At 43.7% G+C, this 12,786-nt stretch overlaps 1 protein-coding gene across 1 annotated transcript in view; it reads right to left on the bottom strand.

The window, feature by feature from the left end:
* The window catches only part of RAB7A (RAB7A, member RAS oncogene family), an 84,643-nt gene that overhangs the window by 9,610 nt on the left and 62,247 nt on the right, over nucleotides 1–12,786 (bottom strand). Inside the window, exons 2-3 of the mRNA XM_023215756.1 lie at nucleotides 10,019–10,079; nucleotides 7,299–7,425 (exon numbers count right to left, since the gene is read on the bottom strand). Coding sequence (XP_023071524.1) covers nucleotides 7,299–7,425; nucleotides 10,019–10,071 — 180 coding nt within the window. The 5' untranslated portion in view covers nucleotides 10,072–10,079. The remainder of the gene's footprint in view (nucleotides 1–7,298; nucleotides 7,426–10,018; nucleotides 10,080–12,786) is intronic.

Below are 12,786 nucleotides of genomic sequence, written 5' to 3'. Positions count from 1 at the left end.
ATTACATAAGAACTCTGTTACTGTTAGGTGGAACCAATTCATCATCTGGAACTCAGAGAAGGCAAAGTAATACTTTCAAAAAGAAAAGTCAACAAGTTGATGGGTTCCTAGAAAGTTACCAAAATTAATTTAACTTTGAATTTACAAAAGTAAAGGCCATATTTATCAAAACATCAACAAGTACAGTCCTATGGCTGTGATCTTTAAATTTTTTAATATTTTAATTGAAATTGTTAACAAGTGACCTGGGTTCTTGGAATCTTCCATGACAGAAATCAAGAGAGATCACCAGACACAATAGCAAAGAGAAAGTGAAAGTTTATTTAGCTTGTGCATAGTGAGCTAGCACTGCAAAAGGAAAGGGGCAGCTGTTCTCTGAAAGCAGTGTGGGAGTTAACTTTAAAGGGCCTTCCTATGGGGAGGGGTGATGTCAGGGTATGTATATAGGAGGGGTTTCTCTAGGGCATGCACAGTGGCTAAACATGCTTCTTCACAAATTGCGTGTAGCACTAGCAGGTTAAATCTCCACCCTGGGTGTGATTTTTAACATTAAAATGAGGAAAAAGAACTATAAGTTGAAGTCTAACTGCACATGCCGGGGGGCCCCAGGGAGGTCCCTAGCCCCATGAAGCAGGAACTTATGATAACAGTTTCTTGGGATTTTTTGCTGCTGATTGTCTGGAAGTTAGGTAAGCTACAGCTTGAGTAAGGGGCTTTTGTTCTTTTTCTCTAGACTACATCAAAACAGGAAACCAGCCAACCTGCTTGTCTCAAAATGTTTTGTTTTCTCCATTTAAAATTATACCCTTATAACTATCTACCCAATACTCTGATGTTACAAAAATTAACACTGTTATTTTAATCCATTTTTTCCAAGAGTTAACCCTTCCCCCATTGCATTTTCTGCCTTCTTTACCACAAGCAAATGCTCCTGAAGAGATACCTTACATAAATAGTATCATTCTGTACAGCTTTTTGCAACTTGTCTTTTTTCACTCCCAAAAGTTAACAGTTATATAATATTTCATTGCCTTAACAGACTACACTTAGTTTCCCAGATCATTTGAGTTATTTGCAGTTTTTCACTACCCATGCAAGGCTGCAATGATAACTCTCGTTACACCTCAGACGTCATGCCCAGACATGAAGTTTCTCTAGGCCATACACTCAGACTGTTGCTGTGTAAGTGTATGTTCAACACTGGGGAACAGAGCGGCAGTTTCTACTGAAAAGGTTGTACTCATTACTACACTCCTACCATCAACCTGAGGCTGTTTAACTCCCTATATTCTAGCATCCACCAGGTTGCTTACTGCTTGGATACTACTAGGCATTATCATCTTTTTCACCTGCTTGTGTGGTTTGCTTTTGTTAGTCTGGGAATCTTGTTATACAGATGTTTAATGTAATCTATTATCAATCTTCAACATTTTATGATTTGTACTTTTTTTTTTTTTTTTGAGACGGAGTCTTGCTCTGTCGCCCAGGCTGGAGTGGAGTGCAGTGGCGGGATCTCAGCTCACTGCAAGTTCCGCCTCCCGGGTTTACGCCATTCTCCTGCCTCAGCCTCCCGAGTAGCTGGGACTACAGGCGCCCGCCACCTTGCCCGGCTAGCTTTTTGCATTTTTTTTTTTTTTTTTTGAGACAGAGTCTGGCTCTGTCACCCAGGCTGGAGTGCAGTGGCCGGATCTCAGCTCACTGCAACCTCTGCCTCCCGGGTTTACGCCATTCTCCTGCCTCAGCCTTCCGGGTAGCTGGGACTACAGGCGCCCGCCACCTCGCCCGGCTAGTTTTTTGTATTTTTTAGTAGAGACGGGGTTTCACCATGTTAGCCAGGATGGTCTTGATCTCCTGACCTCGTGATCCACCCATCTCGGCCTCCCAAAGTGCTGGGATTACAGGCTTGAGCCACTGCGCCCGGCGCTTTTTGTGTTTTTTTTTAGTAGAGTCAGGGTTTCACCATGTTAGCCATGATGGTCTCGATCTCCTGACCTCATGATCCACCCGTCTCGGCCTCCCAAAGTGCTGGGATTACCGACTTGAGCCACCTCACCCAGTGATTTGTACTTTCTGTACTTTCAAATGCCAGAGGGGAAAAGTATTCACTATTTTCATTTTTAAAGTTTTCACTTTGTATTTTTTCCACCTTCAGGTCTTAATCCTCTGGTTCCCCCAAGCTAGAATGTAAAGCCCTGTCCTGGTCCCACTTATTTACCCTACTGGCTGGGCGCAGTGGCTCACGTCTGTAATTCCAACACTTTGGGAGGTTGAAGTGGGTGGATCACCTGAGGTCGGGAGTTCGAGACCAGCCTGGCCAACATGATGAAACCCCCATCTCTACTAAAAAAAAAAAAAAAAATACAAAAAATTACCTGGGCATGGTGGCAGGCGCCTGTAATCCCAGCTACTCAGAGGGCTGAGGCAGGAGAATCACCTCAATTGGGGAGGTGGAGGTTGCAGTGAGCCGAGATCAGGCCACTGCACTCCAGCCTGGGCGACAGCAAGACTCCTGTCTCAAAAAAAATAAAAAATAGGCTGGGCGTGGTGGCTCACGCCTGTAATCTCAGCACTTTGGGAGGCTGAGGTGGCCGGATCACGAGGTCAGGAGATCAAGACCACCCTGGCTAACATGGTGAAACCCCATCTCTACTAAAAATACAAAAAATTAGCTGATGTGGTGGCATTCACTGGTAGTCCCAGCTACTCGGGAGGCTGAGGGAGGAGAATCACTTGAACCCGAGAGGCAGAGGTTGCAGTGAGCCAAGATTGCGCCACTGCACTCCAGCTTGGGCGACAGAGTGAGACTCCGCCTCAAAAATAAATAAATAAATAAATAAATAAATAAATAAATAATACACACCCTACAACACCCTTCTCCCCATGTATTACCAGAGAGGTGCACCCTGTGCCCTCTGTTCCTGTGCTCTGTGTATCACTGTACTAATATCACTGTTTAAATTACTATGAACTCACAATATGTTCTGTGGAAATTTTTCATGCCTATTTGATTCCATCTAAGATACTAATCAATTTCCAGATTCTTTCTGAACAGTATAGAGAACTTTAAAAAACAAGAAACACAGCAGTCACTAATATTTCCCTACACATTAGATTATATAGTTCTGATCTTTGTTTCCTCATATTACTTTGGAAGTTACATACTCATGATTCCAAAAATAGATACAAGTATACTATTAAAGTGTTCTTCCTTCAGACCTATCTATGTGAAATCACTTTCTGCCTGGAGTTATCCTTTAGAACTTTTGCCACTAGCCCTTAAAGACATAACGTACTCTTTCATTCAGGAGGGTTATTTCAGCAGAGACAGAACACTGTGCTGCCCGTCTCTTTCCCAACATACCCCACTGCCTGCTGGGCTCTGCTGCTACTGCCAGGAGTCACCTGGCAGCCTCAGTGCTGCGCTTGTCAAGTTTTCCTCAGTCTATTTTTAAGTCTTTTTTTTTTTTTTTTTAATTTCACTATGACTTATACAGAATTCTTTTTATTTATCCTTCCTGGAATTTGGGCTTCCTGAGTCAGTGGACTGGTGCCACATCAGTTCTGGAAAATCCTCAGCAAATATCATCTCTGATCTATTATTCTCTCCTTACACCTTCTGAGACTGATTAAAAGTAGGTCCAACCTTCTCACTTTCACTTATCTCTTTCATATTTCCTGCCATTTTTCTTTCATTCTTCCAACACTTTTCTGGTGTGGCCAATCTGCTGTGCTTTAGCAGCATTCTCTGAATTTCCAAATTTCACTGATTGTGCTTCATTTTCTCCCCACATCAATGTTAACTGTTTCGTTTCTTCTCTGCAGATTAAAAGATTATCTTATATTTAACCAAAGCCCCTTTAGTGAGATATGGCTGACATACAAAGGTGCACATATCTAATAATCCAATGCACAGAACTCAATGAGTTTGGAGAGAAGTCACAAACCTACTCATCAAAAGGTTCTCCCCCATCCTCTTATTATTACTTTTTGTGATAAGAACACTTAAAATAAGTACATTCTTTTTAAAAAATTTTTTGTAGAGATGAAATGTTGCTATTTTGCCCAGGCTAGTCTGGAACTCCTCTCTTGGCCTCCCAAAGCACTAGGGTTACAGGCATGAGCCATTGCATTCAGCATGCAAAATTTTAAGTGTACAATATAGTATTGTTAACTACAGGCACTATGCTGTACAGTTCTCTAGGATTTATTCATCTCATATAACAAACTCTGTATGCTCCGTATTTCTTTAAATATAAAAAACACTCTGGGCCGGGCGCGGTGGCTCAAGCCTGTAATCCCAGCACTTTGGGAGGCCGAGACGGGTGGATCACAAGGTCAGGAGATCGAGACCATCCTGGCTAACATGGTGAAACCCCATCTCCACTAAAAAATACAAAAAACTAGCCGGGCGAGGTGGTGGACGCCTGTAGTCCCAGCTACTCGGGAGGCTGAGGCAGGAGAATGGCGTGAACTCGGGAGGCAGAGCTTGCAATGAGCTGAGATCCGGCCCCTGCACCCCAGCCTGGGCGACAGAGCGAGACTCCATCTCTAAAAAAAAAAAAAAAAAAAAAAACTCTGGAATTACCAGGCAAGTTTTTCACTGGTTCTTTCTTGTGGTGCCTTGTTTTCTTATTTTGATTATATTTTACTGTAAGCTGCTAAAAGCCCTCGAAAAACACATGAGGATTCCTCAAGATCAGGATAATGACGCCTTTGTCCAGAGACAATGATTTTCATTTACTTCTAGTATCTGAAGCTGGCTACAAGAGCACAAGGGCCATCCTTTGCTTCAATCTCTTGGGAACTTGTTATCTTTTTCCACTCTTTCCTCACCTCACTCAGGGCCCTGTGGATCTCCTGATGGGGTTGACTTCAGGGGTGCAGCACTCCAAGGTCCCAGCTTAGTAACACAGACGGGACTGTTATGACAACCCCCCACCCAGCAGGGGCCGAACTCTGATTTCTGAATTCGCTGGCCCACATGGCTATCAAAACCACAGCTCAGCTGGAGAATTTCTATTTTTCCTGAGCAAAAGGCAGTCTGAGTCTTGCTGCGACACATGGAGAATCTTCAGATGGGCCTTTACCCCAGCTCCCTGAAGTTATTCTACTCCCTTCTGCCTTCTGTTGAGAATTCGTCAGTCTGTTGTTCCTTTGTAAGTCATGTCTTTTTTTCTATAGTTGCTCTTAAGATTTTGCTTTTCGGTCTTCACAATTTTAAGTCTTCTTTTAGAAAATATGCTCAGCTCTTATGGCTTACTGCTTTTTTCAGCTGCATTTAATCTACAGTTTAACTGTTCATTTAGCTTCTTTCAATACTATTTTTTTCACTTCTTGAAGTTCTAAGTTTTCCATATCCTCATTTTTTTATAGTATCCCTTTCCATTATGGTTTCTATTTCTTTTTAGAACATCTCTAGTCATTGTGAACATCTCTTGTGGCACATTATTTCCTCATGTGGTTATGAACTCATCTTCTCTCCTGCAGTAGTAAATGTCCCTACAGAGTGGTCTTACCCTTGTTTTTGCCAGGATTGACAGGGATTTATGTTAAATCCTTTGAGACAAAGATTTCTGTACATGTGGATAGTGGGACTGAGATTCTCCAACAACTGCAGACACAAGCTTTGCCAATTCCTTGGGCCAAGGTTTTCCAGTTCTACTCTCAAGCTTGACTTGCTTAAACTGCAGTTACATTTTGAAGATCTCTAGGTGTATGTGTACAGATAAGGTGAGGATGAGAGATTCATACTAGCTCTGTCCTAGAAGTGTCAGTCAATTAAGAGTCCTGATCCTCTAGGAGCATGCCACAGCTCGAGGTCAACACACGTACAAACTTCTACCTTTAACCTACATCATTCACACATTTCAGCGAGCCGCCACTATCTGCCAGGTACTTGCTAGGACTACAATGGGATTGGAATTGTATTTGCCTCTAGAAGCATGTAGGAAAGAACAACTGCCACAGAGATAGAAGTTTCAAAAGATCTGAGCGAAAAGTTGGAGACTTCCGGTGGGTATACAGGCCCTGCTGGAAGCAGAGACATACCCACCAACACAAGTCTGTTAAGAGCAGCACATGATTCGGAAGGACTGGAAGGAGACAAAAAAAGTGAGTAACAGCTATTTCTACCATCTTTCATTGCCTCCATAATGGTGTGCAGGAATGTCTTGGTTGATGCTCTCAAAGGCAAACACCAGGTTCTTATTAGGCTCTGCTCCCAAGTCATGGTCTGGTTCTAAGTGTGAAGATGAAACATTATCACATTGAAAAATTGAAATCGCTGGTGATCACAGAGCTGGGAAAATTACTGTGAACCTCACAGGCAGGTTAAAACTGGAATGAATGGCCCCAGATTTGATGTGCAACTCAAAGATCCAGAGAAGTGACAGAATAATCTACTCCTATCCCAATAGTTTGGTTTCAAAGTCAGGTTGTACTGACAACCTCAGTTGGCATCACGGACCATGAAGAAAGAGATGAAAATACAGGAGGGAAAATCATGGGATTCTTTTATTTTTATTTTTTTTTAATTTAGTGACAGGGTCTCACTCCATCACCCAGGCTGGAGTATAATGGAGCAGTCACAGTTCACTGAAGGCTCGAACTCCTGGGCTCAAGGTATCCATCCTTCAGGGGTTCTTTTCTAGGGATGTAATACATGTATACAAACAAAATGACTCAATGGGGAAAAAAAAAGGAATAATAGTTTATAGCCAGAATGTGAAGGCTTTTCAACAAGTCATATGGAAGAATCTACATCTTATCCTAACTGTTGAAAGGGAAACCCTTGAAAGATTAATAAGCTGATACATTAAAAAAAAAAAAAAAAAAACAGATTGGCTCAATAGACACACAACTCTTAAAGTTACATATTAAATAGAAAGTCAAAAAAATAAAGAAACTTTATGTCTCACTACTGAGGTGAGACAAAGATGTTTACCTAAAGTACTGGGCAAGGATGTCAAGAGAAACACAAGATAGAGACCTGCAGGTTGCCAAATTTAGCAAACTAAACCAAAAACAACAAAAAACAAGAAAGGATAAATCTGAGTTTTTTTTAAAAAAGAAGAAATTTTAGTGTGTCTTAGCAAGTTGTATCTGAGATATACAAGAAGTATACTAAAAAAGTATTCACTATTGATCCGAAATTCAAATTTAACTGAGTATCAGCCAATTATCTACAAACAGGATAATAAGATTTGAAGAACAGGGAAGGAAAATGTCTACGCATGAGGAAAGATTAAGACTAAAGGAACTATCAAGGCCTGGTTAGCACAGCCAAGACATATGCTTACCTGCATTGTGACTAGTCTGTCATCCACCATCACCTCCTTGGTCAGAAAGTCAGCTCCTATTGTGGCTTTGTACTGATTGCTGAATTTCTTATTCACATACTGGTTCATGAGTGATGTCTTCCCGACTCTGAAATTGGAGAAAAACCACAAGCATAAGTCAAATAGGAAGGTCCTGAAACTGACATGAATTACTTGAAGCATTTAAAAGAATCTGCCTGACCTGAAGGACAAGAAACTGCTCTCACAGCAAAGGGCAATGCCAGTAGCCTTCCCAGCATTATACTTTTGAAGTTTTGTGCTTTCTCTCTGGGTAAAAATACAGGGTACAGATGTGGGGCAGATGTGGAAAAGCTGCTTACATGTTTTGGCACAGCCAGGTCAAATGGTAGAGCCTAGTATTATTTTTCCCATTCTAGAAGGATGCCAGCAAATACACTCCTTCTAAAAGAAGCTTCACTAATAAGACTGCTCTGCTATTCCAACAGTATCCCTGCTATCTTAGATGTTTCTCCATTTAGTGGCTCCTATTTAGCTTGATGAAGTAACACCAGGAGGAAGATCTTGGCTTTGAGCAGACATATACCACTCAGACAATTTGCTGCTTTAAAGTTTAAAATCTGAAGCAGAAAAAGCACCAATATAGGCCGGGCGCGGTGGCTCAAACCTGTAATCCCAGCACTTTGGGAGGCCAAGACGGGTGGATCACGAGGTCAGGAGATCGAGACCATCCTGGCTAACATGGTGAAACCCCGTCTCTACTGAAAAAAACAAAAAACTAGCCGGGCGAGGTGGCGGGCACCTGTGGTCCTAGCTACTCGGGAGGCTGAGGCAGGAGAATGGCGTAAACCCGGGAGGCAGAGCTTGCAGTGAGCTGAGATCCGGCCACTGCACTCCAGCCTGGGCGACTGAGCAAGACTCCGTCTCAAAAACAAACAAAAAAAAGCACCAATATATCACCAAACCAAACATACTTCAAAAAATACTCCTCCAAATATGTTTTCCAGTAAGAAAACTCAGCAAGAGACAATATGTGATTTTTGTGTGATGAGGTTAAGGCAACCTAAAGATAATGCAAAAACCTTCCAAATACCCAGTGATATCACCTTCCTTTGCCACAAAGGAACATGTTCATATTTGTGTTAAAGAACCTGGAGGTACCTAGACAGCCTAAAGCAGTGTTTTCCAACCCAGACCACCTGAACCAGAATCTCCAAGGGGAGAGGTGGCAAAACCTGGAATCAAATAAGGGCTCGGTGAGACTTTCTGCACACATTTGAGTAAGGCAGGCCTAAAAGCACTATCTTTCCATCCCAACAGGGATGGAGTTGTGGGGTAGGAAAGACAGCACAAATTTAGGCCCTAGCCCACTGGTCTGGGGCTGGGCAAATGCTAGCGAATAAAAGGTTCTTCAAGGGCTGGGCATGGTGGCTCAAGCCTGTAATCCCAGCACTTTGGGAGACGAGTGGATTGCTTGAGCGCTGGAGTTTGAGACCAGCCTGGGCAACATGGTGAAACCCTGTCTCTACAAAAAATACAAAAATTTAACCAGGAGTGGTAGCGCACACTTGTGGTCCCAGCTACTCTGGAGGCTGAGGTGGGAGGATCACTTGAGCCCAGGAGGTTGAGGCTGCAATAAGCTGTGATTGCACCATTCACTCTATTCTGGGCAACAGGGCGAGACCCTGTCTCTCACATGCATACAAAAAAAGGTTCTTCAGGTGATTCAAATAAGCCAGTCAAGATAAAAAAAAACTCTGGCTTTTCAAAGGAAAGACAGGGGACTTTGGACTAAAGAAGCACACCTGCATGTGCTATTGTTGTTATTTTTAAAAATATATAAGCTTCCAATGAGTCAAAGCTTTCATGGGTCCCTTCAGATGCCAAGTCTGAAAAGCCTACCACAGAATCTTTTTATTTTAAGAGTTGGGGTCTTGCTCTGTCACTCGGGCTGCAGTGCAATGGCATGATCATAGCTTGCTACAGCCTCAAACTCCTGGGCTCAAGCCATCCTCTCGTCTCGGCCTCCCCAGAAGCTGGGACTACAGGTACGGCACCTAGCTAAATTTTTTTTGTAGAGACAGGTCTCAAACTCCTGTGCTCAAGCAATCCTCCCCTCAGCCTCCAAAGCACTGAGATTACGGGCATAAGCCACCTCACCAAACCTACCACAGAATCTTAAGAGCCATTAGAGTAAGCTACATGGTTAGTGGCACATCTAGAATCAGAACCCAGTTCTGCCATCCCAGGCTCTTTTGCAGATAGACCTGAAGCAGGCACAGCAGCAGGAGGATACTGTATGGTACACTAAGAACACACATCTGCTAGGCCAGATGCCAATGGCAATACATCTATGTAACAGCAGGAAGATACTGTATGGTGTGCTAAGAACACACACCTGCTAGGCCAGATGCCAATGGCAATACATCTACGTAAGGAAGACTCCTCAGCCTGGCCGGCTTGGAGAAAAGGGATTCCATGAAAATGCCTATCCTTAGTTGAGTTCAAATAGTCATCTGCTCCCCACAAAAATCATGCTAAAAACCAGAGAACAAAAGGTTATGTAACAAGGGATCATCTAAATTTCTGCCATGCAGGGAAATATGTAAGGCCCTAAGCCTCCACTATGAAAGCAGGAAGTGGCAGCACAGACGGTGTGGGCTCCGCAGCAGAGAGGCTTAGCTCTGAGCCAATCTGTTAGCTCAAATTCACGAGAAACTTACCCAGAATCTCCCAGGATGATAACCTTCAGCAACACTTTCTTCCTAGAGGTCATCCTTCAAACTAAAGGGGGAAAAGGAGAAATAACTGTGAGTGTGATGGAAACACCAAGGCAAAACACCTCCCTTGCACAAATGTCTTAGCAGCCCCGAGAGTGCGGGGCCCTGAGCCTTCCTGCTAGTTATCTTCTTTCCACCCAGGGGGCCCTGACAAAGAACAGTATCATTCACCAGAACTCTGGACCCAAGAGCTAGGCAGAACAGCACAGGAGGGCGATCCGGCCCCTGCAAGCTGTTGGAGAGAATGTATTCTCTTGCTTGGGTGGCGGATCAATTGAATGGATCGGCAATTTGAACTAATGCTCCAACTTACTCAACAGCTTGGTCCTTGCTTCATTCAGGTCACTGCTTCAGTATCACTTTCTCAAAGAAGTGATCGCTTTATCTAAAGCAGCATAACCCCTCATTTGCTCTCTATCCCATTACTCTGCTTGCTTTTTCTTCAGAGCACTTACCACTAATTGACATTTTTATGTACTATGTTAATCTGTTCTCTCCCTTTTCTAGTAATCTCCATGAAGACAGTTTTATTCCCCATTGTATGCTCAACACCAAGTAGAAATTTATTAAATGTTGGGTACCGTCTGAATAATACTTGACTCCGCAGCTCTACAGACTACTCTTTTCCAGAAAATCTTTCAGGCAGCCTTGTCTACTCATGACCAGAAGATGTGAAAAATGCCTGATCTCTGCTCAACTGTCTTCCAGGACTTGCCACAGCATGGTCTATCTACTCATCAAGACAGGGCTCCTGTCGTAATTGCCTCTCATTTGCCAGGGTCTGACTCAGTGACTTCCAGAAAATGAATGGGACTCAGAAGAACTACTTGTTAGTTTCCTCTTTAACCACCTAACTTTTGAAGGCAAGGCTGACAGCAGTGCCTACAGTGGGAGTGACTTAAGCAGCAGATACGAACCCAGGCCACAGGGATTTCTATTCTGGTTTTGCCGCTTATTAATTTAGCTAAATGACCTTGAGCCAGTCATTTAATTTATCTGTTGGAATAGGGAATATAGAGATGATAGCTCTTATGTCCTAAGAATGCTGTGAAGACCGAATGAATAAAATGCTCAGGACAGTGACTAGAAAACAGTAGATGATTAGTAAATATTGGCTACTACCATCTTAAGGTATGCCAAATACAGAGATGAGTAACAGAACACAGAGTCCAGGAGACAGTGAGAGAAGCAGCAGGTCACAGCTCCTAGGCAAGGTTATCCAGTTATCCCCCTCTTTCCAGATGCTTGGCTGTCAATTGTTCTTTTTCTCAACAGGTGGTATTACACCCAAGACCACTAACTAAAAGGAAGTATCAGACCTGACTACTGTCCTACAGGGCAGGATTTGGTAACAAGGCCTACGCTCTTGAAAGTGACCATCCTCGATGGCTTCAGAGTCTGTTTCTGGCTACAAGAACAGTATGAGAATAGAAGCCAGACTAGAGGATGGTTTGCTAGGCAAATACCCCAGTTCCCATGACCTACGCAAAGGGTCAAGCTGTTTCTCTGCCAAAAGCCTCATGCCCATGGCTGGACTGTGAAGACATTGTTATCTCAGCCCACCAGCATTTATCTAGAAAGTTCTTACTAGTGCTAGTTAGGGGCAGTATAAGATGACTTGGAGTTCTGTCTTCCATGATAATCAGCACTGAGAGGTATACCCCAAACTATTCATTATATGTGGAGCCCCACTATTCCCCTACCTTTCTCCCCAGGGACTGCCTTGACTGGTCAAAGTTTAAATGTCACACTCTAAAGTCTGGTATCACATTTCAAGACAGAGATCAGATGATGATAGTGGTGGCAAGTTTCAAATCGAAAGAAGGGGAGGCCGAGGCAGGCGAATCATGAGGTCAGATTTTGAGACCAGCCTGGCCAACATGGTGAAACTCCGTCTCTACTAAAAACAGAAAAGGCTAGACGCGGAGGCTCACGCCTGTAATCATAGCACTTTGGGAGGCTGAGGCGGGTGGATTACAAGTTCAGGAGTTCAAGACCAGCCTGGCCAACATGATGAAACCCTTTCTCTACTAAAAATACAAAAATTGCTGGGTGCAGTGGCTCGTGCCTGTAATCCCAGCACTTTGGGAGGCTGAGGTGAGTGGATCATGACATCAGGAGATCAAGACCAGTCTGGCTAACACGGTGAAACCCCGTTTCTACTAAAAATATGAAAAATCAGCTGGGTGTGGTGGCACGTGCCTGTAGTCCCAGCTACTCGGGAGGCTGAGGCAGGAGAATCGCTTGAACCCGGGAGGCGGAAGTTGCAGTGAGACGAGATCACACCACTGCACTCCAGCCTAGGCCACAGAGTGAGACTCTGTCTCAAAAAAGCAAAAAACAAAACAAAATTAGCCGGGCATGGTGGCACGTGCCTGTAATCCCAGCTACTCAGGAGGCTGAGGCAGGAGAATCGTTTGAACCCTAGAGGCGGAGGTTGCAATGAGCCGAGATCATGCCACTGCACTCCAGCCTGGGTGACAGTGTGAGGCTCTGTCTCAAAAAAAAAAAAAAAATTAGCTGGGCGGGCACCTGTAATTCCAGTTACGCCGGAGAATGAGGCGGGAAAATCGCTTGAACCCAGAAGGCAGAGGTTGCAGTGACTGGTGGGGAAGGGAAAAAAAGGCTGGGTATGGTGGTTCACACCTGTAATGCCAGCACTTTGGGAGGCTGAGGCAGGTGGATCACTTGAGGTCAGTAGTTCAAGACCA

Source organism: Piliocolobus tephrosceles, chromosome 2 (assembly GCF_002776525.5).
Source record: "Piliocolobus tephrosceles isolate RC106 chromosome 2, ASM277652v3, whole genome shotgun sequence".
In the NCBI taxonomy this organism is placed as follows: Eukaryota; Metazoa; Chordata; class Mammalia; order Primates; family Cercopithecidae; genus Piliocolobus; species Piliocolobus tephrosceles.
This window is presented reverse-complemented; position numbering and strand designations above follow the sequence as displayed.